The sequence below is a fragment of the Bos indicus x Bos taurus genome, chromosome 3, assembly GCF_003369695.1.
Source record: "Bos indicus x Bos taurus breed Angus x Brahman F1 hybrid chromosome 3, Bos_hybrid_MaternalHap_v2.0, whole genome shotgun sequence".
Lineage (NCBI taxonomy): Eukaryota > Metazoa > Chordata > Mammalia > Artiodactyla > Bovidae > Bos > Bos indicus x Bos taurus.
In genome coordinates, this window is record NC_040078.1 from 5,949,597 (window position 1) to 5,966,633 (window position 17,037).

At 34.2% G+C, this 17,037-nt stretch overlaps 1 protein-coding gene across 7 annotated transcripts in view; it reads right to left on the minus strand.

The window, feature by feature from the left end:
• NUF2 (NDC80 kinetochore complex component NUF2) overlaps positions 1-17,037 on the minus strand; it is a 43,945-nt gene that overhangs the window by 13,117 nt on the left and 13,791 nt on the right. For all 7 annotated transcript variants that reach the window (XM_027527073.1, XM_027527086.1, XM_027527114.1 and 4 more), the window contains exons 6-13: positions 11,968-12,065; positions 10,739-10,812; positions 8,430-8,526; positions 7,252-7,314; positions 4,832-4,969; positions 2,721-2,861; positions 1,626-1,801; positions 556-691 (exon numbers count right to left, since the gene is read on the minus strand). In XM_027527073.1, the coding sequence (XP_027382874.1) occupies positions 556-691; positions 1,626-1,801; positions 2,721-2,861; positions 4,832-4,969; positions 7,252-7,314; positions 8,430-8,526; positions 10,739-10,812; positions 11,968-12,065 (923 nt within the window). The remainder of the gene's footprint in view (positions 1-555; positions 692-1,625; positions 1,802-2,720; positions 2,862-4,831; positions 4,970-7,251; positions 7,315-8,429; positions 8,527-10,738; positions 10,813-11,967; positions 12,066-17,037) is intronic.

The window sequence follows — 17,037 nt, forward strand, 5'->3', positions numbered from 1 at the left end:
GAGGGTTCAGGATGGGGAGCACATGTATACCTGTGATGGATTCATTTTGATATTTGGCAAAACTAATACAATTATGTAAAGTTTAAAAATAAAATAAAATTAAAAAAAAAAAATCTCAAAATACAGGAACAGACCTAAGCTACTTTGTTTCAGGTAACAACTCAAATACATCTAAACTGATCCTAAGAAACACTTTTGAGATTCTTTTACCAGAAAAAAGATACAAAAATTTTTTGGAAGACTTTTATTTTAAATCACCAGCTAAGTTAATTTATCAAAAACATTCAGAAACTTTATGGAGCACTTACTCTTGCTGCAAAGCACGATTCTAGGTGCTGACAGGGAAAAAAGGTGAGTAAGGAAAAAGTGTGAGGAGACATACATGCAAACTATCCCAGGGTAATGGAAAAGATACAAATGGAAAGTAAAGCAACACGCCTGAGGGGTCAATTTTTACTCTGAAGAACTGACAAAATCTTCAAAATGAGGGTGACATAATTTACATTTTAAACCCACGTGATTATCTGAAATTATTTCTTATGAACATATACTCACCTGAGACTTCAGTTTCTCTCTTTCAGCAGCATCTTTTAGTTGTTGAATTCCAAATTTAATTTTTTGGATTTCTTGATTAATTGTGGTTACTCGCTCATAGACAGCACCTCTTTTTTCTTGAACTTTATTACAGTCTCTAAAGGAAAAGAGATGGGTGAAATTATAATTCCACTTAAGCATTTAAACAGTCAAACATTAAATCTAATTTTGATTCCAAAGAGAGTATTTGTATCAATATTTGGCTGACACACCTACATCTCAAGATTTAAAAGCAAGCAGATGAGAATCACAAGGTGGTGCTATAATCAGGAAGAGTAAGCTCTTCCACACAAAGCTGTTATTTAAAAATGAGATTTTTAAGTCACCTCTCCCAGCTGCACTCACTCTTGACTCTTGGTGGGAGTGTGAATTAATACAACTTTCCTGCAAGGCAAGTGACAAATTAAAACCAGGTTCTGCCCTTTTTCTTCATCTGCATGAGGAAGAGGAAAGGAAATCTTCAGACCATCCTAATATACCTTTTACAAACTAAAATAGTGTCATCTCATAGACATATCTGGGGCATTTATTCTAAAAACACACTTTTAGAACTGATGGGAAGAAGATTCTACCAATGAAACATCCAAACGTACTAGCCAACAACCACGGTGACAAAATTCTCGCAAAGCACTTGGTACTTAAATTAAAAAGTAAGACTTTTTCTCAAAATATGCTATAATGCTCTAGACTAGCTGAACAATAACATGAACTAGTTGATTTATCCTAATACAACTCTGGCTCGCTGGCTTTGAAGTGTACTGAAATAAGCAGTAGCACTAGAACCCTTCTAACGAATTATGCAAAGGATTCAGAATTGTGATTATCAGGAAAATAAATTAAAAAAACTAATACCTAAAACATCTCTATACATTTAGATGTAGTAGCATTATGAGTCATAACTAACTGCTTTAGTCACCCAAACATGGAATACCTTTTTGAAATTAGAGAAGGTTTGGAATCTTAAGGAAAATAAAATGAATTAGGCTTTTCTAATTACTTTCTAATACATTAAATTGAAAATAAGTTCATACTCAATCACTGTGCGTTTGTACTGCTTGACATCCTCATGCTTCTTATTTATTCTGAACTGTGCTGTGGCAAGTTTTTCCTTCTTTGCAATCATCAGTCTTTTAAAGGAATTTTCCTCAGTCTTCAATTTCTTCAATTCTGACTCATCACTCTCAATTTGGTCCTCCAAGTTCAGGCTCTATATTTTATGAGATGAATTTAAAGTCAATACAACAAATTAGAATTTACAAACAAACGACTGTCTTCGAGGATGAAACTGAAAATACAATTTCAAAATGTGATAAAACTAGAGAAGTGTGTTTATCACGTCATTTTATCAGCAAGGGCCAGAACAGAGGAACATATCAAGATCAGCCAACAGGCTAGGTTTCAGGAGGCGAGGGTCTGAATTAAAGGAGCAGGAAGAAAGAGGAAAGGGTAGACCCCAGAAACAATTCAAAGCAGTAGATCTCAATCTCTTTCTTTCTTTTTTTTTTTTTGCTGACTCTTGATGGGAGAAAAGGGAAGTATGCAATTGGGAAAGAATATCCCAGACAATCTCACCTTCCAGCGCCTTCTTCCCTCAAAAGAGAAATCTTTCATCAAAGTCTATGTTAGTGATCCTGGGGACAGTTTGGATTGGGATGATGAAGTGAAAAGGATTTTCAAGTTTCTAGCCTGAGAAACTTTAAACATGTTGGCGTTAGTGGTCCATCGTCGCTCAGGGCAGGGTCTGTATCATGAACCTTAAATCTCTTTATATATCCTAGCTACAGTGTTAGGCACTAAGTTGGGACTTTATACTTACTGACTAGAAGATCATTTCCAACTGTCAGAACGAGTTTAAAATTCCATGACTTTTCCCCAAAATATACATGGCAATACGCTATGTTAATTAATTTATTATTCATTTCATCTGAAGGTAACGATGGGTCTATTACTGCTATGTTTAAAAAGAATAGTGTTTTATTCCTGAGCATACATTGCCACATCTATTATACTGTAGGATGATCCTGCTTTTCGGTAAGAAAATAGCAACTTTCTGTAAAAGCAAACCCGAGGGACTATAGTAAACTATTATATAATAAAAAGACATAAAAATTCCACACAGTACAAACCTCCTTTAAGATAGTGGTTAATTTTTCTCTATTATCTGCAAGGTCCTGTATTTTCTTTTGATATAACTGTACTTCCAGTTGACATGAAGGCAGGCAGTCAACAGAGTCTCGATAGATTTCATATTTTTCCATTACTTCTTGCTTTGAAAGAAAAAAAAATACAGAAACCAGTTTGACATTCTCCTTTATGAAACTGCAGTAATGTCAATTCGTTTGCTCTTAATTTCTGTACTTAATACTGAAAGCTTAAGAGCAAAGAACAATTAAGTTTCTAGGTCAGTAACAAAGCACTATTACTGACACGTGTCTAAGCACATATAATTAGGCTTCCTAATTGTTAAATACCCTTGAACAAAGAAAACATACCATAATTTTACTAAACCACTCATTGAAGTACCTTCCAAAGGTTATTCGTAATGATCTTAAAAGAGTTCATTTCTGCTAATACTCAAACTACTCCCAACTACTCCTGTGCAATTATATTACCAATTACAATCTTCCTATTCATTTGTATAACTATTACTACAAGTAATTATTTCAAAAAGATTAATTCTTCTAAAATTAGGAAATGAGCACATGTTTACCACAAGCACTGCAATAATACAAAGGCTTCTTTCCGAGTCTAACCCTTCTTCCCACTTCATTAACCAGCTGGATTTTGTCTTCAGTGAAATGCTTAATCATAGCACTGCTCATTTTTCCATTAAGCTGTCTTTTTCCTACTAATTTGTAAATACTCTTTTGTATCTTTGCATATCATGGATATAATAATCCCTTTACCTATCATATGCGTTATATATATGTTTCACAGGTCTACTTTTTTCTGCAGCTTTTGGATTTTCAATTTTAATTTAAAAATTCTATCCAAGATAATATTAATGTTCACCTAAAACTGTTAAATTTTCAATCCAATTAGAATTTATCTTTGTAAATGGTACAAGGTACAGACCCAACTTGCTTTTCTTCTAGATGAACAGCCAATTGAACCAAAATTGCTTATTAAATAAATAGACCTCAAATACTCAGATCTATTTCTGGGCTCTCACTACTGTTCTATTAATCTTTGTCTATTCTCATGTGATAATTCTCAATTATCAGAAATGACTTAAATAACAAATTCAGAAATAAACCAGAAACTTTTTTTCAATTAATAGTTTTAAAACCTTTCCTCATAAAGGATTCTAAATTGTCTACCCACTTCTCTCCCCTCCTAAATCTACCTCCCACTGTAGCTCATTATCTTTTTTAAACATAAATCATACCATGTTCCAACATCCCCAACTCATAAATTAGCCAATGGTGCACTCCTGCTCTTGTGAAAATCTAGCATCCTGAAAAACCTGCCCGTGGCCTATTTGTCTATCATCATCTCATACCATTTTCCTTCTTATACATCATACTTTCTTCCTTGAATATAACTTCCTCTCTACTACTACCTCATACAATTGGCACATGCTGTTCCCTTTGCCTTGATTGCTCTTCAGAGTATAAATTTACTAAGATAACCTCTGTTCATCCTTCAGATGTAAGCATAAATTTCTACTTCCTTCCCATCTTTACCTCTAACTTTCACAATACTAAACTAGAGTACTCTCATTATGCTTTTATTGAAGCACCCTATGCTATTTTTTATTTATTTGTTTCTCTTTTTGGTGCTTAAAAAAAACAACAACACTGTTTTTAGAGCAGTTTTAGGTACACTGCAAAATTAAGCAGAAGGTACAGAATTCCCATATACTTCCTGCCTCCATACATGCATATCCTATACTTTTTCATAGTATATAACTTAAAATTATATAACTGATTATAAAATTAACACCATTCTCCCTTAAGATATAGTGACTAAGTCTTATGAGGACAAATCACTTCTGTTTTTGATCACCCAGGGCAAAAAAAAATTTGTTGCATAATTTAAAAAAATGTCTTGAAATTATACTTCTTTTCTTATATCCACTTTAGAGAAGAGCTAAAACTTAGAGACAAGGGCAAAAAGTCTAAGAGGGAGAGATGTATAGATAATTTGGAAATTAGAAAATTAACACATGATTAAACAAGAGTTGTTAAAAAATAAAAGAGGGACAGAAAAGCATTAAAATAAAAAGAAAACTCACTCTGGAATTTTTAAGCTTCTGGACTGTATCTTTCATTTTTTCTTTATAATTCTTAACTTTCTCTGGAGAATCCACAATTTTTGTTTTCAAATTCTCTTGTATTTCTTTCAAAGAAACCACTGACAATTTTAGTTCATTCTGTTGAAAAAACGTTTAAATATATTAGATATAATAATAAAACTAGTGATTTGCCACTATAATAATGGAAAAGAAAAAAGAAAATGGCTCTATTTTTGTTGTAGTCAGAACAACATATTAAATTCTGACCATATCACATTCCTGCTTGATGGCTCACATCTGTCTACAGGCCAGAGATCAGGCTCCCTTGTACAACATCATGTAGCTCTTACCCTCCAGTCCAGTGTCATCTTCCACCAGCTTCCTACTATACCCTACAATCTGGTAATTCCAGTCTGCCTTATGTCTGGACAATTACAAGCGATCTCTCTCTGATCTCGGAATACTGCCATCCGATTCCTGTACTGCAAATGAATTTCCATTAACCTCTGAAAATCCTGTTCCTACCTACTCTGTATTCTTTCTATAAACAGTATCATCATGTACGTGATAATTATAATTATGCATTTAATATGTGTTTCTGAATTAACTGAGCAACCTGGGGTTGTGAACAGTTATTTTTGCTCTCCCACAACCCAAATAAAGTAAGAGCACTGAGAAGGTACTCAGTATATGGTTATTGAACTAAAACAAATTTCCTTCTGAATTTCAGACTATCTGGGGAACTGAATGAAGGGTCTCTGAGAACTCTCTTACATAACACAAATTCAGTCCTATGAAAACAGAACAAAATAGCAACAAGTATGTATATGCATCTATACATGTGCATGTAATAGCACAGAAAAAGGACTGGTAAGGCTGGCTGAGAGGAGAGGGTCTTTCATCTCTCTCTCTCTCTCTCTCTCTCTCTCTCTCTCTCTACTTACAACAGGAATGTATTACTGTATTACTTGTATAATTTGTCTAAATTATTAACTAAAAAATTTTTTTAAAGTTCTCACTTTTTCATCAACTAACTCAGAAGCCAAAACTGAATGTTTGAAACAATATATTTGTTATTTTATTATTAGAATTTAGCATACCATGTTATCTACTCTTTTAATACTCTATGAAATTAAAGATCATTTTCCTCATATTAGCACTGACTCTTTATCACTTTTAGTCCCTTCACAAAAATTCTAAAATTTGATATTATATATAACTACAAAGTGATTTTAATATCGATTTAAATGGGACAGAGAAATGAATAAAATTGAACCATAGTCAATACTACTCGATCAAAACATCTGGCAATAAAAAGAGTGATAGAAAAATAAGGAATATATTATACTAAAGTAAGTTTCAGATAATTATAAAATATAAATATCAAAATAATAGGGAAATCATAAAAGTACAATGAGAAAATATGGGATTAAAAAACTGAGGAATGAGATAGGCCTTTCTATACATAGAATTAAACCCAAATGTAAAAGGCTATGTCTATCAATTTTACTACATAAAAACATGAACCTTCTAATAAGAAAACATGATGAATTTGAAAGACAAATGGAGTTAAAACCCGTAACTCATGGAGGTTTAAAAAAAAGTGAAATTAAAAAGGAACATAAACAGGTAATTCACAAAGTAAGAAATAACAACAAACCTCTGAATAGGTGGTCTAAATCACTGAAAATCAAAAAAATCAAAATGAAGATGAGACATTTATTCCTCTATAAGAATGACACAGATTAAAAAGAAAAAAAAAAAAACATAAAAATATCCAATTTTGACAACAATGCAGAGAAAGGAATACTCTCATATTCTATACTGATATCTTTTTAGAAGTCAGTTTGGCAACATGGGCTAAATTTAAGTGTAATTCTCTTTAGCCCCAAAACCCTACATTTAGGAATCTAAGATAAAAAGCAGCCTGGTGGGCAAATATACATGTACATGTATAGGTGTGTAGCACACGTATGCTATTGTTCAATAGCAAAAAAGTCAGAAGCAATGTGAATGTCTATCAATAGGACACAGGATCGACATTAAGGTGCAGTTATCAAAATAATGGAGATCTATATAGATATGATAACTATTTATACTATAAAGTGAAAAAAAGCAGGTTTGAGTCACATAGAGTATAATATCATTTATGTAAAATTACAAATATATATGTATATTTGCTTAGAGAAATGTAATCTGTGACATGTATCTGGTGAATTTGCAGGTGATTTTTACTTTTGTCATGCATTTCTGTGTTTCTGTATTTTTTAAAACAATAGTCATCTATTCTATTGGAAAAAGTTAAATTAGCTTCACTTAAAGGGAAGAAAGAGAGAAACATTTAATAATAATGCACAGTTAAAATACTCCTACACACAAGATTCAAACCTTAAATGCTAGTTAAATGAAAAGATGCTTACCAAACGCTTGGTTTTCTCTGAAATATCTGATTTCTTTTGTGAATTTCCCTCTTGCAGCACTATCTAGGGAAAAAAGCAAACAACTATTTTACAGTGATTGAAACAGATTTAAATTTAGTCAATGCTTTTTCACAAAACAGAAGTCAGAAAGTAGAGGAATTAAACAGATTAGACCAGATAATTCTCAAACTTTCTCTGTTCATTATGACCCTAAGGCCATAATAAACCCCTAACAGATCCTTTATTGGGTCATTAAATTCAAATAACTGAGTATTTATGTCCTAACAACTTAGTAGCCCCTTGAAAAAGTAATACATGCAAATTGAAAGAAAAATACTATTTTTATTTTATTCTTAAACAGCTACAACTACTTCCAAATTGGATGGGTATGGTATACTGTAAAACTGAGTACTGTACACATCTTAGAACCATGGGTCACAGGCAATTCTCATTTCCTATTGCATGATAATATTCACACAGCACTTGCTTTTTATTATGGCAAAAGCCAAAAACCCAGGTTCAAAAGATATGAAAGGAAGGTAACACGAGTTCTTGTTGAAACTGTGAACCGCCTTGAGCTAGATATTCAAGCAGTGTATGACAGATGCTGAATGTTGTTTTCCTTTAAAATTTAAAATATCCTGAAGCACCCTTGAGGGCTTGCTGTAGCACCCAGGGTGCCTCGGTGCACAATTTACAAACATCAGGATTAGATACAGAAAAAAATCTTAATTCTAGTCAACAAGATAGCATATACCCTTGACACCATCAATACTTAAAATTCTGTTGACCTGGACAACAGAAATATATATTCATTGTAAGGTGAACAATATATCCTATTTGTTTAGTAACTGAAAGTAATGTGCTGTTGGCCCCTCCATATCACATATACAAAAAACTTTTGAAAAAGATTTAAGATGTCTAACAGTAGACACCGTTTTTATTTATTTTATTATTTTTTATATACGTAAATATATATAAAATATATATATTATTATTATTTATTTAATTGGAGGATAATTACTGTACAATATTGTGATGGTTTCTGCCATACACCAGTCTGAATCGGCCATAGGTATACGTGTGCCCCTCCATCCCAAACCCCCTCATTTCCGTCTCCACCCCATTCCTCCAGGCTGGATACCCGGGCACCGGGTTTGGGTACCCTGCTTAGATACCGTTTTTTGACGAAACTCTTGATTCAGCGATTGCTGCAGCTCCTGAATATCATCTGAAAGCTGCTTGAACTCTGCCTGCTCTTCAACTGGAACAGAACTGAACACAACAAAGTAAGTTAAAATAAGATATATCAAGTTCTTAACCTAGAAAGTCCAAAAAAGGTCTCTGCTCTTCAACAACTTAAGTGAAAAAAAACTATCTGCTTTCATGTTTCTGAATTCTCATCCTTCCACATGACAATAATTTAAAATCCATGACCTGGACTCTGTGATCCAGCAAAAATAAAAATCAGATGAACTCTAAATTTCTGCCACCAATCTATGTATGGACTCATCTGCATACACATCTACCCTAACTCCACTCCTAATTTTAGTGCTGAGTCCATCTTTCTGTGGCTCTCACTTCCTCACATCTCTCTACTGTATTATCCATTTGTTTTGCTCCACAAATCCTTCCTAAGAGCACTTTCACATGTTCTAGTCTCTTCCATATGAATGCTCTCAACTTTAGTTTTTGATATGTGATATGTGGTATAGAATTGTTACTTTAATTTTCATTTCCTTGACTGCTATTGAGTTTAATGATTTTTACATATTTTTAATTAGTATTTGCACTTAATCCTCTGTAAATTCCTTGCCCATTTTTAAAATTATATTTTCCCATCAGTTTGTAGTTCTTTGTATTTTAGGAATACTACATGGGCATTATTAGAGATTGAAACGCTTTGCTGCAAATGTTGCAAATTTCACTTCCAGTTTGCCATTTCTCTTTTGACTTGGTTTATCATAAATTTTGTTGTTGTTCAGTCATTAAGTCATGTCCAACTCTTTGGGAGCCCCTGGACTGTAGAAAGCCAGGCTCCCCTGTTCTCTACTGTCTCTTGGAGTTTGCTCAAATTCACGTACATTGAGTCCGTGATGCTAGCCATCTCATTCCCTACCATCCCCTTCTCCTTTTGCTTCAATCTTTCTGAGCATCAGTCTTCCATGAATTGACTCTTTGCATCATGTGACCAAAGTGTTGGAACTTCAGCTTCAGTCATTCCAATGAATATTTGGGGTTGATTTCCTTGACTTGTTTGATCTCTTTGCAGTCCAAGGAACTCTCAAGAGTCTTCTCTAGCACCATAATTTGAAAGCATCAATTCTTCGGTGCTCAGCCTTCTTTATGGCCCAACTCTCACATTCATACATGACTACTGGAAAAAACACAGCTTTGACTTTACAAACATTTCTCAGCAAAGTGATGTCTTTGCTTTTTAATACTCTGTCTAGTTTGTCATAGCTTTCCTTCTAAGGAACAAACATCTTTTAATTTCATGGATGCAGTCACCATCCACAGTGATTTTGGAGCCCAAGAAAATAAAGTCTGTCATTGCTCCCACTTTTCCTCTTCTATTTGAAATCAAGTGATGGGGTCAGATGCCATAACGTTTTAAATGTTGAGTTTTAAGCCAGCTTTTTCACTCTCCTCTTTCACCCTTGTCAACAGGCTCTTTAGTTCTTCTTTACTTTCTGCCATTATAGTCATATTATCTGGATATCTGAGGTTGTTGATATTTGAACACTGTACAAATCTGCCATCTTAAATGTTATTATTGGCCTCCTACTCCCAGTCTTTTCAGTTTACTGCTGTCTCTAACTTCCCTGGTGGCCCGGACGGTAAAGCATCTGCTACAATGCGGGAGATCCGGGTTCAATCCCTGGGTCAGGAAGATCCCCTGGAGAAGGAAATGGGCTGTCTCTAAAGGCAATTTATGCCAGAGCAGGCTAAAAACAAAGTTTTTAACTGAAACAGAAAAACCCAAAGCATCAACATATTAGAAGGGATAAAAAAATTCTTTTGTTCAAAATCAATATATATAAAGCCAAGAATTATAACCCTTGAATGATTTCTTCTCCTATCTGACCTTTAAGTCAAAACAAAACAAACTAAACAATAAACCTCTGTTGAAGGAATAAAAATTTTAAAGAATTAACTGATCTGAAGGAAGAAAGAGAATCCTGTCAGTTACTGCTTACACATAAGATAAATACCACTAGATATAATTTAGGAGAGTTGGTTAATGGCTCTAAACATGTCTGGCTAATGCACTAACAACAAGAAAAGAAATAAAAGAATACACTATGTGTATATTAAGAGTTAAAGGAAGCACACACTAGTTTTTCTTCTTCAAAAAAGGTCAACTTAATTAAACACTCTATTTAGTAAGGAAGATAAAAGAGATGAAGTAGACTGTAGATTGTAAAATACTCTACCTTCATTTTGCATTTTGAAATTGCATTTTATTTGTAAATTTCCTACTTACTCAAGTCTCTCCAATTTCATTAATGCCTCCTGGTGTGCAGTATTTAACTGCTGCATTTTGTCCACAGAAGATTTCTATTAAAGCAATTTTAACAATTTAATATCAACATTTTTCAACATAATCAGTGATGTGTTTAAAAAATATCCACCAGTACTTACACACTCTACAACTTCCACCATGAGAATTAAGAAATTTAAGAAAGAATTAGGCACCTATAACTAATGAGTTAGAAATTTCTTTACTTATTCAACATACAAATGTTGAGTTCTTATTAACACAGTTAATCATGGTGCTAGGTACCAGGAATAACTCCCAAGAAGACTAACTTTTAGTCCCTGGATTTACATAGTTCAGTCTCTTTAACGAGTCAGAAAAATAAATATATACAACTTGTCATAGGACTGAATATAATGACATTCAACCCAACTTGGGTAATGTCTGGGAAGGAGTATCACAGAGGGTTCACAGAAATGATAGAACTCTGAGCCATATCTTAAAAAAAATGAGAAATTAGCCAAGCAAAATTGTGTGTTAGTATGTGTTGGCACACACATCTGTATGCTTTGGAAAGTATTTGATGTTTAGGTGGTATAGGCTGATCATGATTTGTATAAGGAAATATTTATCTATGTAGCTCACTTGTCTAAGTACTAATTCTCTGGTGTTACCCAAGTGCTTTTCTAAAAGTATGGTACCCCAAACTGAGGGCAGATGGGAACAAATCACACAGATGACCCAAAATCTTTCCAAATTCTCTAAATTGTTGGTGAAAGGAGTTTAAAGTGATTTATTTGACTCTTATAATGCAATGCTGAGCAAACAGATGAACAGAACAAAACACCTAATTAGGCCATTATTTAGAAAGCAAATATAAACTTCAAATTTCTCAATTATTTAAAGAACATTACACTATCTATTAAACTCTAAAGAAAAAGAATTTGATTATCACTATTGTCTTCCCCTCCATTTCCTAATAAAGGAAAAGGAGTCCCAGGTACAAAATTTAAATAAAAAACCCAGCCTCTCCCTAATGATACCAAATATAAAAGAAAATCTCATTCTGAGATAAACTCACTAAATTTAAAATTTCATACAAATATAATATGTAAATTTGATTCTAATGGCCATAAAAAATTAGTTATCTGTATCAATCATTTCAAGACATACTATTGGTGTATAAATGATGTTACTGAACTGGTATATGATCCCAAAATACATTTGAATCTTACATATTGCCAAAGAAATTCCATATATGTCTCACGGCATGCTTCTCGGAAGTGAATAAAGTTGATAATGCCACTTAAAAACCGAGTTGTCCGTTTTGCCTCTAAAAATAGAAAGCAAGCCTCCTTAAATAAATCTTTGAAAGAAGAAAAGTGAAAATTTATTTTCTCCCACCATATATTCTGCTTATAGTATACAGAACAAAAGTATTTGTATGCTAATTAACCAAAGTACAGAATATCTGCTCTAACTTAATGATCCCAATTATCTAAATTAAAAAAAACCCCAAAAAACAAAAAGCATTTTTGGCCATGAGAGAACAGAGACCAGATATACTATCCCATCCTAAACAACCAGAAAAGCAGATAAAAAGTATAAAATAACAAGCTGTAGACACTGCTGCTACTGCTAAGTCGATTCAGTCGTGTCCGACTCTGTGCGACCCCATAGACAGCAGCCCACCAGGCTCCACCGTCCCTGGGATTCTCCAGGCAAGAGCACTGGAGTGGGCTGCCATTTCCTTCTCCAAAGCGTGAAAGTGAAAAGCGGAAGTGAAGTCGCTCAGTCGTGTCCGACTCTTCACGACCCCATGGACTGCAGCCCACCAGACTCCTCCGTCCATGGGATTTTCCAGGCAAGAGTACTGGAGTAGGGTGCCATTGCCTTCTCAGTGTAGACACTGAACTATAAGTAACATACAATAGCAATTTCCAAGAAAGGTAAATGAGTTGAACCCTACTAATGCACTAGCCTACCACTTGAGTGAATTTTTAGGCTATATCCTGGGGGAGATCACAAACAGAACTCTTGGGTATTGCTGAGACATGAAAACAGAATTTAGAGTTTGGAGAGAACAAAAAATTAGGATTTTTAAAGTTTAAAGAGGCCAAGGAAGCTAGAATATATAAAAACTCTATCTTCTTGACTCAGTCTTCATGAATATGGTCTATAAATACATTCTGTTTGTTCAGGAAGGTTCAGAAAAGCAATAGCATTATAAGGACAGAAAGGAGAGAGACCCAAATGGAACTTTTACAGTTGAAAAATAAAATACCTGAGATGAAAAATACAATAGATAGGATTAAGGGCAGATTATATATACAGATGAAAGGATTAGTGAAACTGAAAACATAGCAATAAAAGCTATCTAAAATGAAAGCCAGAGAGAAAAAGATGAATAGAGTATTTAGGAACTTAAGGACAATATCAAGCAGCATAATAAATGTGTAATTAGAGTCCTACAAAAAGGAACAGTAGAAAAAACTTTTATAGAATAGCCAAATATTTTCCAAATTTGACAGAAACTATAAACATATCCAGGCTTCCCTGGTGGCTCAGATGGTAAAGAATCTGCCTGCAATGCAAGAGATGTGGGTTCAATCTTCGGGTCAGGAAGATCCCCTGGAGGAGGAAATAGCAAGCGACTCCATTGTTCTTGCCAGGAGAATTCCATGGACAGAGGAGCCTGGAGGGCTACAGTCTATGATGTCACAGAGAGTTGGACACGACTGAGTGACTAACACATACACATAAACATATCCAAGGAACTATAAACATATCTAAGGAAGGGGGACAAAAATAAAATCTCCAAAGGCACATGATAATCAAATGGCTGCAAACTTGAGATAAAGAGAAAGTCTTATTAAAAACAGCCAGACATGAGAATCAAGAGAGAATAACTCCAGGCTCAGTAAGCAGTTAGTCTGGATTATTAACTTTCATGAAGAAACAGCTGATCACACCTTGGACTCACATGACACAGGGAACTGGAGCTGAGGTCCCTAAAAGATGTGGGACTCTAGGAAGGCTACGTCCTTAGTGAAATGGTAGATTAAGGGGGGGAAATGCAGGGAAATGACAAAGTTAGTAGTGTTTTTGCATTGTCTCTGTGAGGAAATAATCTCCTCTGAGAACTCTAAATCTTGGACCCATTGCCATAAGGATTTTTATTTTAAACTATATATTTGATCTAAGAACTATCAAAATTAGGCATTTAGATAAAAATTGATCTTTGACCAATGATAATCCTGAAATAACTTCCAAAAAGAAAAGATATCTCAGAAGGGATGTGGCCTCAATTCCCGAAGCCAGAGTGTCACAGGACTACTCTGTTGAAGACAAAATTAAATTTATAATCACAAATGCATGTGTGTGTGTGTGTGTGAAATCCAAAGAAATGTAGAGGAATTGAAACTATCACACAAACATCTATAATAAGCTCATGGGATGCAGCTAAAGCAAAGCTAGAGGGAAATTTATAGCACTAAACATCTATGTTAGGAAAGAAGAAAGGTCTCAATTGATGGCCTCAGCTTCATCTTTAAAAGGCTGGAGGAAAAAAGAAAGAAAAGAAAACCCAAAGTAAGCATGAAAAAAGAAGGAATAACAATGAGCACAAGAACCAATAAAACAAAACACAGAAATAAAATACCTAAAAATTAGTGAGACAAAAAGCTGGTTCTTTCAAAAGATCAGCAAAATTGATAAACCTCTAGCCAGATTGATCAGGGAAAAGTGAATGAATGAAGAAACAAATTATTAATGTCAAAATGAGAGAGAGACATCACTGCTGACCCCAAAGACTGTTCAATGATTCTGGAAAAATATGAGCAATGTTATGTTAATAAATCTGCCCATTTAAAGTAAATAGATAAACTCTCAGAAAAAGGTAACCTACAGAAGCTCATTTAGTAGCTCTGGAAATAACCAGCATAATCCTTTATTTATTAAAAAAAATAAATTAATTAATAATTCACAGAGAAAACTCCAATCCCAGTTGGATTCACTGGTGAATTCTATCGAACATTTAAGAAAGAAAGAATACAAGTTTTACATAACTATTTCTGGAAATGAAAGAGGGAATCTCTATAAACTCATCTTGAAAGGCCAGCAAAATCTTGATATCCAAATTTGTCACTGCAGTGGCATTACAAAAAAAATACAGACCAATAGCTCTCATGAACATGACCACAAAAACACAACAAAATATTAGCAAATCAAATTCAGCAATATGTTAAAAAACACTGTATCATAACCAAATGGGGTTCATCCTGAATACAAAGTTGTCTTAACATTAAAAAATCAAACAATGTAATCCACTAGACTGAAGAAGAGAACTCACATGATTTTCTCATTAGATGCAGAGCAGAAATTTAACAAAAGTGAACACCCACTCATGATACAAAATGCAAAGAGAAGTTACTTACCCTGATAAAGGCCATCTAAGAAAATCCTATAACTAACACACCTCCTGATGAAAGCCTAAATGCTTTCCCCTGAAGAACAGGAATAACAATGATGCATACTCTCAACATTTTATTCAACATTATGCTAGAAGTCCTAGCCACTGCAGAAGGAAAGAATAATAAGTAAAATACATCTAGATTGGCAAGATGTAAAACTGTCTTTGTTCTCAAATAACTGGACTGCCAGTGTAGAAAACCCTAAGGAATCTATTCTAAAAATGTATTAGAAATAAGGTCAACATGTAAAAATCAATTGTCTCTCTACACTAGTAATGACCAATCAATTCAAAATTTAAACTGAAAGAAATATACATCACTTACAGATAAATTTAACAAAATGTATATGACCTGTACTCTGAAAATAATAAAACATAGTCATGAAAAATTAAAGACAACCTAAATAAATGGAGGTAAATACACTTGGATTACAAGACCTAATATTATCAAGTTGTCTCAATTATCCACCAAATGAACTATACATTCAAAGTAATCTCAGTCAAAATTCTAGGAGATTATGGAGGGTAGAGGAGCATAAAAGTGACCGGCTAACTCTAAAATTTATATGAAAATACAAAAGTCCAAAATAACTAAAACAATTATGAAATAGAGAACAATGTTGGAGAACTTAAACACTGCCTGATTTCCAGACTTACTATAAAGGCTAAAGTAATCAAGGCAGTATGGTTAGTGCAGAAACAGACATAGAGATCAACGGAGCAAAGAATGCAGCCAGAAATATATATATATTAACTGACTTTTTAATGCAGGATCTTTAGCGTGCTTTAGGTTCACAGAAAAGTTAAGCAGAAAGTAGAGTTTCCATGTATTCCACGTCCTGATATAGCCTACTCCACTATCAACATCCCCCACCTGAGTGGTACATTTGTGACAAAAGATGAACCTATACTGACATGTCATTATTAGTCAAAGTTCATAGTTTACATCAGAATTCACTCTTGGAATGTACGTATAAATCTGTACATTCTATGGATTTTGACAAAGGTATAGGCCTTTTTATTTATTTATTTTTACTTTACAATATTGTATTGGCTTTGCCATACATTGACATGAATCAGCCACGGGTGTACATGTGTTCCCCATCCTGAACCCCCCTCCCTCCTCCCTCCCCATCCCATCCCTCAGGGTCATCCCAGTGCACCAGCCCTGAGCACCATGTCTCAGGCATCGAACCTGGACTGGTGATCTGTTTCACATATGATATTATACGTGTTTCAATGCCATTCTCCCATATCATCCCTCTCCCAGAGTCCAAAAGACTGTTCTATACATCTGTGTCTCTTCTGCTGTCTCACATACAGGGTTATCGTTACCTTCTTTCTAAGTTTCATATATATGACAAAGGTATAATGACACAAATATAACACTGTATAACTACAGTATGATACAGGATCGTTTCACTGCTGTAAAAAATCCTCTCTGCCCTGGCTATCTATTCTTTCTCCCCCCAGAGTCCCTGGCAAACAATGATCTTTTTACTATCTTCATAGTTTTTGTCTTTTTCAGATTGTCATAATAGTAATAGTACTGCATAATTATAATAGTACTGCAAATAGCATTTGCAGACTGACGTCTTATACTCAGTGATACGCATCTGAGATTCCTGATGTCTTTTTATTGCTTCATAACTCACTTCTTTATAGCACTAAGTACTATTCCCCTGGCTTGATGTACTATTTCACCATTCACCTACTGAAGGATGTCTTGCTTGCTTCTAGGTTTTGACAATTATGAATAAAGCTGCAAAAAGATGTTAGCAGGTTTTTGTGTGGACATGAGCTTTCTAGATGTTTGGATAAATACCAAGGCACA